The 16,821-nt window shown below is 49.3% G+C and overlaps 1 protein-coding gene across 1 annotated transcript in view; it reads right to left on the minus strand.

Moving 5' to 3' along the window:
* ACTL6A (actin like 6A) overlaps positions 1 to 16,821 on the minus strand; it is a 134,884-nt gene that overhangs the window by 20,231 nt on the left and 97,832 nt on the right. The window contains exon 13 of the mRNA XM_086944375.1: positions 156 to 242. Coding sequence (XP_086800501.1) covers positions 156 to 242 — 87 coding nt within the window. The remainder of the gene's footprint in view (positions 1 to 155; positions 243 to 16,821) is intronic.

The raw sequence follows: 16,821 nt of genomic DNA on the forward strand, positions 1-16,821 counted from the left end.
AATGTATTAAATACTTATACCCATCCCAAAAGGTTGCATTTGCATTTTAAAGAACAAAGTTTAAAATTAAAAAATCTATACCAACTGCTCGGTTTAACCCAGATGTCTCTAGCAAACCTTCTTATTTTTTAAAGTGCCTATTGCGAAAAGATTACCAGAGAAGCCAAAATTGAACCACCAATCCAAGAACTGAACCGTCGTTCCACTGTTGTGTTGTTTGCTATTAACTTCAACCGCATGCTCTGCAAGGGAGACAAAGAAGATTGTTAGCCCTAAAGAAAAGAGACCAGTATTCTTTTACCCTTTTTTCGACACAAGACATTTTCAGGTACAGCAATGAATAAGATTCCAATTATCTTTTTACATCTCAAGGGAATAACTGTAAGGGATATAAAAATTACTAATTACATAATTCCGTCCCTCTCCATGGTCCTCGATTTGACCCTACTTTCATATATTTCGAATAATACCAGATTGTCACCAATATATTTAGGCCGTACTTTTCAGTAGTAACAAGAACATGCAGCTAGGGATCCTATGGATTGAATCTAGAAACCATCAAGTGGTCTGCAATCCAATTTCAAGTGACCAGTTTTAAAATGCGATGAGTGTCCTATTCTTTGTTGAGACACAGATGTGTAGCTTTAAAAATATGTTAAAATAGTATAACAGTAAGGGGCACTCTGGCATTGTACGCATGCTGTTGGAAAAAAACAAGAACAAAAAAAAAAAAAACACTGATCATTTTCCCATTCATTAGAACTGAAGTTTGGATGTCTTGTGATCCTCGCCATAATGCGACTTAAAAGGTTTTCACCCCTGAAAGAGGAATCTTGCAAGTCTCAGCAATATCAATAAAACATCCCAGCATATGGATTAAATAATACATTGTATTTATGCATAGAGCTCTTAGACAGTCATACAATCTGGCTGACAAGATATTTTGAGAAGTCTTGAACCGAACTGCAGCAAATGGTTATAATTAGTTTAGTTTTTTCAGTTAGTTACATCCACAAGTATGTATAATCTTGGCACACTCACTGAATAGGCACTAACCACCATGCTGCATCATAAACATTCAAGGCAATAATGTATTAGGTCATGGAAAGTAAATGGCCTCAATAATAAAACAGAGAGGTGTAGTCATACAATAAGCTTACTTTAATGGCCACAACAGCTACATTCTTGCTTCACCCAGGGGTATAGGGAAGTGGCCACTCTTCCTCATAAATCCTTCCCACCAGCTGTATTAGCAGTTCGCGCAGATAACTTCGGTTACTATGTAATGTTAACTGGTCAAATGGAGTGACGCAAATCAACCCTTATTAGTGTTTATGCCTTCACTATACAATTAAAGGGCACATCACTAATTTTCACCTGGACACCCCAATTGGAACGACAGTTATAAGAGGAGATTGTAACTCTGTTATAGATGCTGCCCTAGATGTCATTAGTTTCCCCTCTTCAAACAGACCTGTAGCCTTATGTTAGGTTATAAAGAATTGGTAGTGCGCACTAATACTCTGGAGTGTCCTGGCGCGGAAGGTAGGTGCCTACATGCACTGACTCTCAACAACATGGTGAAGATTGTTTGTGGATAAGCAACATATTTATTTATTTTTATTTATTTATTTATTAAGGAGTTTTATATAGTGCTAGCCTGCCCCAAGGGTATCGGAGCGCTTCACAACAGTTTTTGAGCAAGATTTGTACAATGAAGCAGTATTATACAAATAGGTTCTGAAGTCCAAGTGTGCTGACCAGCATTGAGGTAGTCCGTGAGTCCGGAGATAACCTCATAGAGTGCATGTTGTCTTGAGGTCGATCCACTTCGGGGGGGGGGGGCAGTTAGGGGTCAAATAACAGGGAGGAGGTAAGTCTAACAGCTACAATGTCTGGGAGGGACGACTAGGAATTTGCGTTTAGATGACGGCTATCCAATCGGGAGGGAGCGGTTGAGGAAAAGGACTTTTAGGTGTTTTTTGAATTTTGTGAAGGACGAGAAAGTCCGGATACCGACTGGGATGGCGTTCCAGATTTTGGGGGATATTTGTTCCAGTAACAGATATACCTGGGATTATAGAAATACAAATCCTCCCAATCTGTTTATCAAACCACTCCTCTGTGTATTGATTTTTCGTCCATGGAGATCGGTCCCCAGGGGCACGTTACATATAAATGTTTGGTGGCGGAGGGATAAAAAGCTGCATACTTTGAAATCAACATCAATTTAAGGGTCCTGTCTCACCTACATTTTAGAAGCATTTAAAGCAGTCATTGGTGAAAGAGCAATGTACGTTCTTAGAGGTAAAGCTAAAATGAGGGAGTGAGCAATTGTGTCATTTAAAGAACAAACTAGTACTTTAGAAAAGCAGTTAGTAAATTCTCACAATCACTCCACCCTCAAAAAGCTTGAAGCAGCAAAGCTGAAAATGAAATAAAAAATTCTAGATATGGCATTGGAGTCTTGGGTAGTATCACAAAGCGTGCAACCTGTTTCACAGGTAAGCCAACTAATGTAGGCCAGGACAGTCCCTTCAGTACTAAACAGTGAAGGGAAAATAATCACAGACACCATTCTCATAACATAATGTTTGCCAGTTACTGTGAAAGTTTATATGCAAACCAACTCTTGCTCCAGGCAAAAGCTGAGAACACTTTCAACAAAGGCCTCAACATGCATGTGTCGTCAGCTGATGATCAACTATAGTTAGTTCTCCAAAATAACTGCTGTAGGAAGCCGACTCTATATATGGTATATCTGTTATACTGCTGCACAGCCTGGGTGACTGTGTGAGAGAATGTTGGAGAGTGGAATGTCCATGCGTGTGAGTGTCAGTTGGTGGATGGGCTGAGCAGCAGTGAGGCTGCTCCTGGTGGGGCTCGCATCTTGTAACATTTTACCTGAATAAAGATACCTGAAGATACTACATGGACCAGTCTACTTTAGTACAATATATTTTTGCGACGATCTATGGAAGAACCTACCTGTGCTACCTCAATGGATTGTTACTTTCAAGCTTTAAACTACGTCATGGTAAAGGACTTTCTTTTAAAACTGTAGCCTGCATATTTAAAGAAACCTGGCACCCCTGAGCCCCACCAGTGACTACTCCATTGGTTGCCCCTAACACAGAGTGCCAGTTTATGTTGGACTTTCTCCTCTTCCACCCCCAGTCTTGGAACTGCTTTTCGTTTCGCAACCCCAGTGTACCAGTTCTTGCTGTTTCTTCAACCCAACTGTGCTTGCTCCCTTTTCTGCTACTTTGGCAGAGTGTTTTCCTGCCCTCCTGCCTTAGAAGAGGTATCCCTGTCTTAGTGTCTCCTGGACCAACATGTGTGACCAATTCATGCACTTCGAGTCTAGAGTGCATACGCACATGGGACAGCGTTACTATTGATATTTAGCTTCCTTGCCTACTATTTGTTTGGAGAGGAGCTTCGTTAATTGTACTTGCTCCCTACATTTGGTCTTCTAATGCCAGACTGGTGTTTGTTCAACTGTTTTTCCCATTTAGCAACTATCGGAGCATCGCCCTTTTACTGCCATCGGAGCGCCACCCCTTACACTGCTAGAAGCCTGGGCGAATTGGGGCTATTTTCTTTATTTTTATTCTTAGGCAGTTTGGTCACTGCCTATTCTTGTCATTTGGCAGTTCAACCGTTCTCCCTGCAGTTTGAAAGACAGACGGCGCGTGTTTCCCTGCACGCGCGATCCTACCTACTTTCTCTAGCTCTTCTGCGTTCAAGCCATGCAGCGCTGTCTTCGTGGGATCAGCAGCTTTTGAGTGCTTAGGCACGTTCTGCTTTCACGATGTGCCATGAGCCACCCGGCGCCTGTTTCGTTTACATCCCGCCATCTTAACCTTGGAGCAAGCTGTTCCGTACCAGCTTGGTTTTCGACCGGCGTGAGTTCATTGACAAGATGTTTGTATAGCGAGAAGGAGCGTCATGTTGTACCAACGCATTCTCAGGTGAAATGCAATTCTTGTTACTCTGACTGTCTGCTGCTTGAAGTCTTTACATCGTAATCCTCATATTCGATTCCTCCGCCTGTCAACTTTTATTACTCTATCCCTCGGTGACGGGGACACCTGGGTGAAATATTGCAAACAATTAAGATCGTATCTTGTTTTTTCCATGCTGCCTTCTGTCTAGTTCAAGTCTGCACACCTTCGTAAACGGAGTTCAAGACTGCACAATTGGTTCATGCGCATTGTTCTTTTATTATTCATTATTGCTCATTTCGCATTTCTTTCATAACCAGTATTACTGTACTATGTTTGATGATCAAGGGGTGCACTTATCTTGGTTCTCCAGTCTATAATTACATCGGGTAACAGGTAGCTCATCAGAGATTTCCATGTGTCTTGCTCTGTGTTGCACATTTCCTGGGTTTAAATGCCTTAATTAGCTTTCAAGTGCTTTTATGTTCATTGTTTTTTTTTAGGATGATTCTGTTACCTCTGTATGGGCTGATGTTCTGGGCAGTTTATATTTACATGACTACATGCTGTTGCTCTTACTTCCTATTGTTTTTCCTCACCCCTTTTATGTCCTGGGAGCCATGCTTTTCGTCATTTGTTTTTCTACAGATCTTTTACTTCAGGTGTTAAGTGCGTCTGCTTATTTTACGTTTAGAGTGTTTTCTACACATCACACCCCATTTTGCGTTGGGGGAGTTCTTTATGCGTTATGTGAAGTGTTGCGCACCTGCTTTGATTCCGTGTAGTGTCTTAGCTACACATCACACCCCACTTGGTGTTGGGGGGAGTTCCCTACAGGTTGATTGAAGTCTTGAGCGCCTGCTCAGATTCCATGTAGAGTGTTTCTACACGTCACATCCCATTCTGCGTTGGGGGAAGTTCTTTACATGTTGAGTGAGGTCTGGTGCGTCTGCTTAGGTTCTGTGTAGACTATATTTTTTTTCTACCCATCAGACCCCAGTTTGCGCTAGGGGGGAGCTCTGTTTCGGCTTGTTGCTTTGTTTCGTGTGACATGTTCCTACACATTCCACCCCTGTGCTGGGAGTAGTGCTCTGGTGTAGCTTGCTTCTCTTCTTCTACTGCTTTCCTTTTTGTTGTGAGCTCACCACCAAAGCGTTTTGTAGTTTTTGGTGTGGATTTCGGATGAAAGGCATTTTTTTCTGTCCTTGTTCGCTGTGCAGCTGCTTTCACCCTTTGTTTTCTTTCTTTTCTTTGGTCGGTCCTAGCCTACACCTTGTTGCTGGCACTCTTATACTTTCATCGTGTTCGCCTGGCCAGCTTGCATGACTTCCATATTGGAGTGTGTTTGTTGTCTGGGATGTGGGAGTGTGTATGTTTGCTGTTGAGGTACAAAGGGAGATGGGGCATGAGTGTATTATATTTGTGGTTCCTGGTTCTCTCCTTATCCTCTTAGGTTTTATTTCGCCTGCATGGAATTTTCCCACCTTTTATTCCATGCCTATTTATCTGAACTTTGATGTATTATTGCAGAGTTCCTTTGTTTCCTTTACAAATGAAAGGAAATGTGTTATACTGCTGCTCAGCCTGGGTGACTGTGTGAGAGAATGTTGGTGAGTGGAACGTTCATGAGTGTCAGTTGGTGGATGGGCTGAGCAGCAGTGAGGCTGCTCCTGGTGGGGCTCTCATCTTGTACCATCTTACCTGAATAAAGATATCTGAAGATACTACATGGACCAGTCTACTTTATTACACCAATATCACTAGGTGGTTATACCGTGCACAGAGTCCACAAACTCCCCCAGAAGTGTACAGGGCTCAATGCAAACCCAAGATGCTCTATTAGTGGTAGTGTGGTCGAGCAGCCTTAGGTCTAGCACAGAGGAGTGTAAGAAATGTATTACATACAAATGACCAATAACGGACACACAACTCAAAAAGGAGATCCACACCAATTTTATAAAAATAAGCTTTCTTTAAGTTTTATTTTAAGACCAAGATCTTCGCCAAAAATTACGTTATTTTTTAAATAAAAATACTTTTCACTTTACCCTGTTATCCTATGGAGGAAAACAATAATGTGTTTATACAGGGAAGTACACTACTTTCAGTTCCAGTCTTCGGGATCAAAGATTAGCAAGGGTCAGGTGAGTACCAAAACTACACCACCAGAGGCACAGGGGCTGCCGGGTGCAGAGGTCAAAATCGGAGGTCGGCCTGATGAGTTTCAATGGAGACCGGGGGTGCTCGAAGCCTCACTGCTTGCAGGTAGGTCCATCGGTTACAGGGGCCAAGCTTTGGGGGTTAGATTAAGCACAAGGGGAAGTGTTCACAAAGCAGCACCAAACATACACCACCAGTGGCACTAGGGCGGCTGGGTGCCAATACAGCTTCAGGCGCCAAATGCCTTTGAATGGTGAACTTGCTTTGGACAAACAGTCTGCAGGCGTCACACTGCAGTGAATCCCGAGGGATGGATCCAAGGTAGGAAGTCGGGCAGTTCAAGTTGATGATGGTTTCACAATAACCGACGCCCCCCACGGTTTTCATGGGGCCAGACTGATTTTAGTTTCAAATTTGTCTTATTGGAGTCAAAAGCAGAAGAAGGCATTTCAAAACAGCAAGAGCATAGCAGGTGTATAATGCGAGCGAGACAGACAGGCCCGTCTTCTCTAAAAAATAGCAAGAAAGCAAAAGTGATACACCAACGGGGAGATGCATAGCCTATGCTGTAACCAAGGTGCCATGTAAAAGGACCAAACGAGCAGAACAAAAGAAACCCAGCCCCCATCCCAACTCCCTTACCCCCCTCCACCCCGACCAGTATGCCGTGTACAAGAGACGTGTGGTGTGACACTGCTAACGCTGCGTATCGATGGGTGTTCGAGCTTACCGCGGGTTACTTGGTGGCCCTGTGAGTCGCAGGAGGCGAAGATATTTGGGGCACGTGATTTCATTAAACTCTTTGGATAGCAAGGATAGAAGCGGTTGCCAGGTCTTCTGAAAGGAGTCTGCAGAATTTGTCAATGTGGCCTGGATGCGCTCCATGCCTAGTGTAAACCATAATTTGTGTAGCCAGCCTGTGTGGGTAGGGGCATTAGGTGAGCCCCAGAGTGATAGAATATGCTGTGACGCCGCCTGCATGGCAATGCCCATCTGTTTGCCGCGTAGTGACCTCAGGGGGAATGTGAGCGCGTTGGGCAATCCTAGAATTGCATATGCGGGGAAGCGTGAAATTTCTGTCTGAAAGGTAGAGTCAATGTCATCTAAGACCCCCTTCCAGTAGTCCCGGACTAGGTGGCAGTCCCACAGCAGATGTGTTAACGTACCCCGCTCACCGCACCCTCTCCAGCATAGCGCACTCCGTAGGGGGTTGCCACGATTGAGTCTGGCTGGGGTGAGGTGCCAGTATATGGCCAGTTTCACCGCCGCTTCCCTAGCTGCAGTGTTACGGGTGGTATGTGCTGCTCTGTAATAAATAAACCCCCATTCCTTGGGTGACAGCGCCCAGCCAAGCTCTGATTCCCAGCGTTTCTGTCCCGCCGTTTTGCTGGGGCTGATTGCCGGGGAGAGCATCTTGTAAATGTCCGATATAAGATGTTTGTCGGAATCTTTTGTGATCAGCCATTTTTCGAATGGGGTTAACAGCCAATGACGAAGCTGGAAGTACTGGAACCTGTGAGGGTTGACCACCCCATAATCTTGCACAATTTCGGCAAGAGAAAGGAAGCTTTCGGACTCGAAAAAGTAGCCAGCTGAGCGGCATTCTGTACCACGCCACTGTGGAAAGGCGCGGGGGTGGTTGCCTGGTGGGAAATCCGGATTGTCCAGAATTGAGGTGAGGGGGGAGGGGAAGGTTGTTAATTCCCTCTTGACCGCTACGGCATCCCAAGCCCTCAGGATCGTGCGCATGATGGGGGAGTTAAGGAGATATCTCGGCCTATGTTGACGGACGAGAAATGGTACCTTCCATAAGGAGGTCTGGGCCATCGCTCTGTCTTGGAACAGCCACCTCTTTTCGGATTCCGGTCGGTACCATTCCACTAGGTAGCGGATTTGTGAGGCGCGGAAGTATTGTAGGAGGTTGGGGACCCCCAGGCCTCCCTCGTCCACCGTCCTGTATGCAATCAGCTTGTGCAGGCGTGCGCGCTGTTTTCCCCAGATGAACTGGTGGAGAGCGGTTTGCAGGTTCGACAGTGCGCCGGCCGGTGGGGGTATCGTGAGGGTTTGGAAGATATACAGTATCTTAGGCAGGGCCGACATTTTCACAGCCGCTATACGACCCAGCAGGGAGAGGGGTTGTTTCGCCCAGCGGGCCAGGTCAGCCTGGATCTGGGAGGCGAGTGTCTTATAATTGAGGGATGCCGTCGCAGCGGTGCTGGAGGTGAGGGTGACTCCCAGGTATGGGAGTTGGGAGGAAGTTTGGAGGTTGCAGCCAAAAGTTGTGACAGGGGTGCGAGAGTGGGCATTGCTGCCCAAAGGCAGGATCAATGACTTCCCCAGATTGATCTTGAAGCCAGAGATTGCTCCGAATGCATCCAGTTCCTCTAGGAAGGCGGGTATAGAGTGGGATGGATCATGGAGGGTGGCAATGATATCATCGGCGTAGAGGCTCACCACGTGTGGTTCACGGCCAAAGGTGATACCTTGAATGTCAGGGTTGTCCCTCAATGTCTGCGCCAGTGGTTCCACGTAAAGGGCGAACAGGAGGGGCGAGAGCGGACATCCTTGAGGCATCCCCCGCTGTATCTCAAAGGGGTTTGATTTGAGACTGCCCAAGCGGACCTTGGCCTGAGGGTGGTAGTAGCAACTCGCTATCCACGATTGGAATCGGTCCCCCAGCTGGTAGCGCTGCAGGACTTTCTGCAGGTAGGTCCAATCGACGCGATCAAACGCTTTCTCTGCGTCTATGGCCAACAGAGCAGAGTCCGAATTCTGGAAATGCGTTTTGTCAATCAAGTGCAGGAGCCTTTTAGTGTTGTCACTGCATTGGCGGTTCGGGACGAACCCCGACTGGTCCGGCTCGAGAATTCCCGGGAGGCAGGGGCCCAGGCGTGCCGCCAGTATCCCTGTGAATAATTTCAAGTCCAAGTTAAGTAAGGAGATGGGGCGGAAGGCCGAGCAGTTCGTGGGGTTTTTGCCCGGTTTGGGCAACACCACTTTGTCCGCTGCGAGCATGTCAGGGGGTATGGAGCTCAGGCCTTCAAACGAGTTGAACAGCCTTGTGAGGATCGGCGCCAGGAGTGGGCCAAACAATTTATAGAAGCTGGAGGAAAATCCATCAGGACCCGGAGATTTGAGCGGCCGTAGGCAGGAGATTGCGGCCAGGACTTCGTCCGGCCGGATAGGGGCGTCTGAAATCGATTTGGACAGTGGTGTGATAAGCGCCGAGTTCAAGTAAGCGTCTATGTCCGCGGGCGGTATTTGGTCTTCCTTGTACAGGGAGGCGTAGAATGAGCGGAAGGCGTCCGCAACCTTGACCTCGTCAGTGATAGTCTCCCCGGAGTCATTCAAGAGAGTGGTGATTTTAGAACGCTTGGTTTTGGCCTTAAGAGCGCTAGCCAAAAGGAGTCTGGTGCGGTTGCCCCCCACGTAGTAGGAATGGCGGAGTCTGAGGGCGGCGAATTGAGCCCTGTCGGTGTCCAGACTAGCTAATTGGGCCCTGGCGGCTTTTAACTGCCTCCAGATCCTCGGGGCACCAGAGCGGCTGTGGACCCGTTCGAGTTCAGCAACCTGAGCTGTGAGGTCGTTCCTTTTTTCCTTCCGCAGTTTGGCGTCCGCCGCTGCTACAGCGATCAGTTCCCCCCTGACGACTGCCTTCAAGGCACCCCAGAGGGCCGAGGTGGAGGTGACAGAGCCATCGTTAGTGGCAAGGTACTCCGAAATGCATTTACGAATTTGTGCAGCAACGGCCGGTCTCTGCAGCATAGTTTCGTTGAGCCTCCAGGAGGTCGGAACGCGCGCGGTGACGGGTACGACCAGTGTCAGTTCTACGGCATCGTGGTCGGAGAGAGCTGCTGGGACTATGGAAACGTCGTGGACGAGAGGTGCTATGTCGGAGGAGCCCAGGAAGTGGTCTAGGCACGCGTAGGTGCGGTGGACATGGGAAAAGAATGTGAACTGTGTTGAGTTGGGGTGTGTCATTCTCCAAAGATCTAACAAGCCCCTATCTTGTAGCCACGACCCGCCCGCCTCAGATAGCGCGCCGGCGTCGCCATAGTGGTGTCCAGACCTGTCTTTGTGTGTATCCATGACAAGGTTGAGATCCCCCCCCCAATGAGTAAGTGGGTATTGGAAGGCTGCAGCGCTTCTGAGAGTGCATTCCGAAGGAACGCTTCCTGGCCAGTGTTGGGGGCGTATATGGAACCCACTGTTATCGAGGTAGTGCCCACCAGCAGGGTGTATGATAGGAGGCGGCCTTTGATTTCTCCCGCTTTGATCCCCACCCGGCCTCGAAAGCGTCGAGACACAAGCATCGCTACCCCTGATCTTTTAGTGGTGAGTGATGAGAAGAATTGTTGAGGGAAGGCCCTGGAGCGCATTCTGTGCCAGTCCTTAGCTAAGAGGTGGGTTTCTTGTAATAGGCATATGCCCGCCCCTGAGTGTTCTAGATATGAAATCACAGCCCGCCTCTTGATGGGGTTGTTAAGGCCCTTTACATTGAGAGACAGTACCTTAAGTGCGTCAGGCATCTTGGGGGTATGGAGGTGTAGTGTGGTGCGATGGTAGTGTCGTCCCTTTGCGCAGCGAGCAGTCTGCGGTGTGGAAAGCTTGTTCATGACCCTTGGCATACTGGTCCCCTCCCTCGATCCCACCCCTACCCCCCCCCCCCACCCGAACGAAACGTGTCCAGGTCCCGAACCCCACCCGGAGTGCATTGTCCGTAGTCCCGCCGGGTTAGAACTGTCCCAACTCCCCCCACCCAGCAACCATGTCCTCCCTCACCCTCCCTAACCCCAACTCCCAACACCCAACCAGTGGTCATAGTCCCGGGCCTATCCAGAATCAGTTCAGGCCCGTGGGGTGAAAAGTAGAAGAGGCTGTGGCTGTGGCGACCCATGTGGCCCCCCGCCCCCTCCCTCTTCCCCCCCCACTCAGAATAAGTGAGATTGTCATGGCTCCCCCGTCTTGCTGTTCTCAGGGAGGGGAAGTAGTGTCTTTAATGACTTCCTCTATGGCTGCAGCTTTGTCCTTGGCGATGGTCCCCGGATCCGGGCGGTGGCGATGCTTGGAGGTCCGGCGGCGTCGTACCTGCTGCCAGTCGTCGCTTGAGGACCGTGGGCGGGTAGCTGGAGAGGACCCCATGTTCGAGTCCTTGTCAGAAGCATTATCCGGCACCTCCAGGCCCAACAGGGTGCACGAGCCCTGCAGTGAACGGAGCTGGTGCAGTTTGCCCTCCCATTTAAAGATCAGGCGGAACGGATGTCCCCAGGAGTAAGGCACGCCTTTGTCCCTCAGAAACATGGTGACAGACTTGAAGTCCCTGCGCTTCTGGAGAGTAATGGCGGAGAGGTCTTGGAAGAGCTGGATAGAGTTGTCCCGGAAGCGGATAGGCTGCGCCTGGCGCGCTTCTTTCAGTATTCTTTCCTTCAAGGGAAAGTCTGGGAGGAAAGCCAGGATGTCCGGGGGGGGGGTTGGGCAGTCCCACTCGGTGCGCTGTCAATGCGGATGGGGAAGGCGGCGGGTTCGTGGAGGATCTCACGAAAAAGGTCTTGCAGATATTCCGTGACGTTATTCCCCTCCGCTTTCGATGGCACGCCCCTGACCCGTATGTTGTTCCGTCTGGAACGGTTCTCGAGGTCCTCCGTGTGTGCCTGGAGACCCACCTGCTGTTCCTGAAGACGGAGGATTTCCTGTTGGAGGAGTACCAGGCCCTCGCCACGGGTCTGACTAGTTTCCTCTATTGCCACCACTCTCTCCCCTAGCCCGTCCAGGTCCCTGCGCAGTTCTCTCTGTTCACTGACCAGTTCTTGTTTCAGGGTCTGGAAGTCAGTGCGCAGCGTGTTGAAGAGGTTTTCAATGAATGATTTCGTTATGGGGGCGTCTTCCTTGGTCGGGGTGACCGCCGATGTCGAGGGGGAAGTAGGAGCACGAGATTTCTCAGATTTAGAGGACGTTTTCATGAGCAGTTCGCTGATCGGTCGGCCCCCTCTGCGGTTGTTGGAAGACATCGTTATGTGAGGCGAGGAGAAGTTCTGAGCCTCAGGGGCCAGGGGTACCCCGCCTGAGAAAGAGTGCCAAGAGGACAGTTCAGGGAAGGCCAAAACACCGCCACCAGGCGCGGCCCGCCCCGGTGCGGCGGATCTCGGCGCAGAAGGACAAGGGCCAAACGCCGTCAAGCACTAGGGCGCAGTACCAGCTCAGGGCGCTGGCGAAGCTCAGGGCACATCCGCTCTGCACACCCGCGTGAGTCCCGGGGGGGTGAGAGGTGGGTGGTGGGTATGTATCGGCGGTCCCTACGCCGGGGGCGCGATCACCAGGCCCCCCCGAGTATTCCCCCCTCCTCACCTCGGAATTCTGTAGACGTGGTCCGCCAAAGGGTCTGGTTGTAGCCGGGGGAGGGTCCGATGCACCAGAAGAGAGGGAGCCCCGGCCACTCACCGTGGGCGCTGCGTGGTAGGCCGTGGCTCACACGTGGCGTTAGCAGCGCCGCAGATGCCCTCCAGGAATGTCCAGGTCACAGATGGCACTCTGTAGTGAGGGTCCGGGGAGGCAAACAGTGTGTGAGGGGCCTCACAGCAGCACTGGATTCAGGCCACCGGAGGCACCGGCCCAGGCCGCCCCTCAGACCAGGCCTCAGCCGGGGAGCAGCGTTGTCGGTGCCCGGGCCGCAGTCCGGCCAGGTCTCTATTGCGTCCGCCTGGCAGCTCCACAGTGTGGAAGATGTGGGCAGCCACTCACCGGCACCAGCAGGAGCCCCGCGCCGGAAGGCAGCGCCGTCAGTGGGGGCCGTGCCGCCGCAGGCCACTCCCGCCGCCGAGCAGGCCGAAGCCGGGGGCTCTGGTAGCGAAGCGTCCGGGCCAGGAGCAGTGGGTGGGTCCCGGGCCGCGCTCCCGCTCAGCCGGTGACCGGCGGCTCTGGAGGGGTCGGCAGGCTCGGGGGGGGGCACTCCGGTCGCAGGGGACGCCGGGTCGGAGGTGAAGGCACCCGCGTCCCCCGAGCAGCAGGCGGAGTGGCGCTTGGTTCAGGCGCGGGCCGCCTCCCGCCGCGGCCGGCAGCCGCGTCCGCTGCGGTGAAGGTGGATGGCCGCTCCGCGTTCAGGCCGCGCTGCGGGACCGTGGACCTCTCCGTGTCGTGGGGTGAGCAGGGGGGCCAGAAGAAGCTCAACTAGAGGCGATTGTGGGGGGTTCGGGGATCGAGGGCGAGGAGCTCTGTGATTATGCTGCCGTCCCGGTCGCCATCTTGGCCACGCCTCGCCAGACTGATTTTAGTCTATTATATACTGTGCCTTTCACAGAAGGCTGAAAGGCACCGTAAGTACGCAGTATGTTATATGTGTGACTCAGCGACGGGTGCACCTTAGCGCGTGCATACCCCTTGTGTCACTAATGTGGTCCTGAAGAAAGCCTAGCATTGTCATAAGAAGGCTAAAACATGTAGACTGTGTCTTGTCTCACTAATTTCACGGTCCAGATGCCATAGGTCAACACCCTCGCTCTTGCCCCCCCCCTCTGCTAAACAAGAAAACCACACAATCTCGATCCTTTTCCAGGAATGCGTCAAACATCTGGAACTCCCTCCCTAAAGAACTTTGTTGCAACCCCTCTTACGTCAGCTTCAAAAAAGACCTCAAACTTCTTCTGTACAACAAATACTGGGATCCTTAAATCCCTCCCCTTGACACTCATCCCACCCCAACCTCCTACTGTCCTCCTCTTCCTCTCTCATCTTTCTTCGCCCACTAACTACTCCCACTAGCCCTTCCCATAGGACCGGCTTCGTCCCTCTTGGTATTGCCTTAAACTCCCTCCTCCTCAGCCTCTGCCCATTACCATACCCTTCCCCCCTCTTCTCCATCCTTTCCCTCCCACACTAGGCTAATCTCTCAGGACTTGCTGTAGCCCATTGCAATACATGTAATTTGATTGTGTAAAACTGGAGTGGTTTTTACTAACTGGTTGGGTTTCGAGTACTACCTCATAGTAATCCTGTTACATTACAATCACTTATCCATGTATAGCGGTATGATATTGACTTAACCTACCTCCCCCTCCCTAGCCTCTTCCCCATTCCTATACCCTACCTCCCTCTTTTCCATCCTTTCCCTCTATCACTAGACTAATCTCTCAGGATTTGCCTTAGCCTATTGCAACTTTTGTAAATAGTTTGTGTAATATTTAAGCTGCCTTCTAGTGTTTGTATTGGTTTTTGAATACTAACTCATTGTAAATTTTGCTATATTGCAATTATTACCCATGTAAGGCGCTCTGATACCTTCCGGTCCAGCCAGCACTATATAAAACCTTTTAATTAAATAAATAAATAAATAAATAAAATCTAAAATAACCTACTCAGGCGTCCCATTCTGTTTTTAACCTTGTCTTATTGCTCCAATTTATAAAATTTAGGGAAAAATAAAGACAATTGTGTTCACTTTCTCCATTCACGCACCTGCACTTTTGTCACCCAAAAACCTGCTCCGCTGTAATCAGACGTCAAAGCACACCCGAGTGGCATTTGGCTGCTCGGGTGGGAGCCAGATGATAAAACATGTCATCAACTAGGTTGGTGAGTGAGGGTTCTTCTAAACAAGCATTTGTAATGTAATAGGTCTCGCATTACAGAGAGTTTGAGCTATTGGTGTTGCATTATTATTTACAACACCAATAGCTCAAACTTTTAATAGTATGGGACCTATTAAATTGCAAATGCTTGTTTTGTATAAGCTCCCCATGCCGCGCTCTCACTTTAATGGCGGCCGCACACCTCACTTTACACTGGGCTAGTTTAAAAAAAAAAAAAAGAGGAATACTCGCCAGTAAAGTGAAAGTGCCGCATGGAGAGCTTTTAAAAAAAATAAAAAACATGACAAACAAAAAGGTTTTTTTTTTGTGAAAGATCCCCATTCCGCACTTTCACTTTAGTAGCGGCCACGCACCTTTCTTTAGACAAGCCGCATCTAAAGAAAGTGTCACGGCCGCCATTAAAGGTTGTCAGCCAATGGCAAGAAGCAGCTGAAATTTCACTCCTGTGATTGATTACCTTGTGCATAGACTACCCATGTATGTCCTTTCCCTGACCTCCCTCTGTCTGCTTAGTTTCAGGTTTCGAACAAAAAGAATACTTGAGGCTAGGACGCTAGCGATTCTGGGAACTGCTAGTGGAAGTGGTGGTAATTCATGGGTGAAAGCGCACTAACACCAGGCGCGTGATGTGACAGCAACAGATGGTTGCCTTGCATGATGTCACTTCCAGGTTACTCTTCGCAGACTTTTCCTTTTCCATCTTCTAACCATTGGCTGAAGGAGAAATTTCAAAGTAGTGGGGCGTAGATTTCTATCGTAATTACACTAGTAGGGCACCAGAAGTGCTTGAGGAGTTATTTACTTGTAAAATTTTGAAAGAAATGGAGCCAAATGGTACATTTTATAAAACAATTTACAAATAAAATGGCTAAAACACCGTGCATTTAATGAATAATTAGGTTTCCCACCAAGAAAGATTTAAAAAATGAGGTCAAACAATTAAATCCTAGGCAAAGTAAATAGCTCTGCACTTAACGTTTTACATGCAGACCGGATACCCCTGGTATGCAGCATGACATGGCCTGCTGTTATTTTTTCAAAATGTACGTAGCACCTTCCTTCAGATCAGAGATCTACTAGATATATGAGCTTACACCTGGGCACATGATGGCTTTCTGTAGGCATATCAAATTTCTCTTTCAGCATTTTAGTCTTGGCACATATTAGATGTGCTGTGGCATTTGAGGTTATTTCATTATTTAAACTTGAAATAAACTTGCATTTGAGGTTAGGTCTGAGATATGGTGGCTGTACTTGGACATTTGAGGCATATCTTGATGAACGCAGGTTGTGCCTGAGCATGTGATAGTCCTGGCTTGGTATTTCATGTTGTGGCCATGGGCTTGAGGCTCTGACTGAGCAGTAGAGGCTGTACCTGGGTGTTGGAGTCTGTTTTTAGGCACTTGGTAGCTGACCAGAATATTAATGAGATATGGGAGAAACTGGGGAGCCCTCCTCACTGTCTGCAGGAGGACCCCATCACTTTATGGCACGTCACCGCCCTATGCTTTGCAAGGAAGAGTAGGACTCAAAGCGATAACCGCACTCCAGGGCATTATTCACACGCATGTAACACACTGAGCAAATCTGAGCTTCCTCAGTGGGGAAAACTAGTTTTATATTCACCTGTGACACAAGCCCTTATCAATACAGAGTTTCCAAGTAGATTGTACAATTATTTATTTGCAGAACAGATGCCACTACCGCCTGCTGCCCTTCCACCCAGCTCCTTAACTTGCCCACCCTGTCGTCGTGGCAGCGGCCTGCCTGGCATCGCCTTTATTATTTCACTGCTGCCACCGGTAAATGCCAGCCCAAATGGCTCTCCCGCATGAGGAGTGTTAGACCCGGGAAGCAAATTTAGTAAACACATATTTTATCCACTATGCTCAGTTGTCCTCACGGCCCGAGGCTTCTGCAACACGAGTTCAAGTGCAACCAATTGTGGCATGTCAGCAGCAGCAGTCCACACCCAGGGGCGCTTTACTTAGCAACAGTAGTGCTTTCTTTGAAAGGCCTCCCCCGCAGGCAACATTTCTAAGTCAGATGCGTGCTCGTAACCCCAGCATTTTACACTTGATTTGTCCTTTTTTCTGGTTGAGTACACCCTGGCAGCCAGGAATGAAGAGTCA

The sequence above is a fragment of the Lissotriton vulgaris genome, chromosome 11 (genome assembly GCF_964263255.1).
Source record: "Lissotriton vulgaris chromosome 11, aLisVul1.2, whole genome shotgun sequence".
In the NCBI taxonomy this organism is placed as follows: domain Eukaryota; kingdom Metazoa; phylum Chordata; class Amphibia; order Caudata; family Salamandridae; genus Lissotriton; species Lissotriton vulgaris.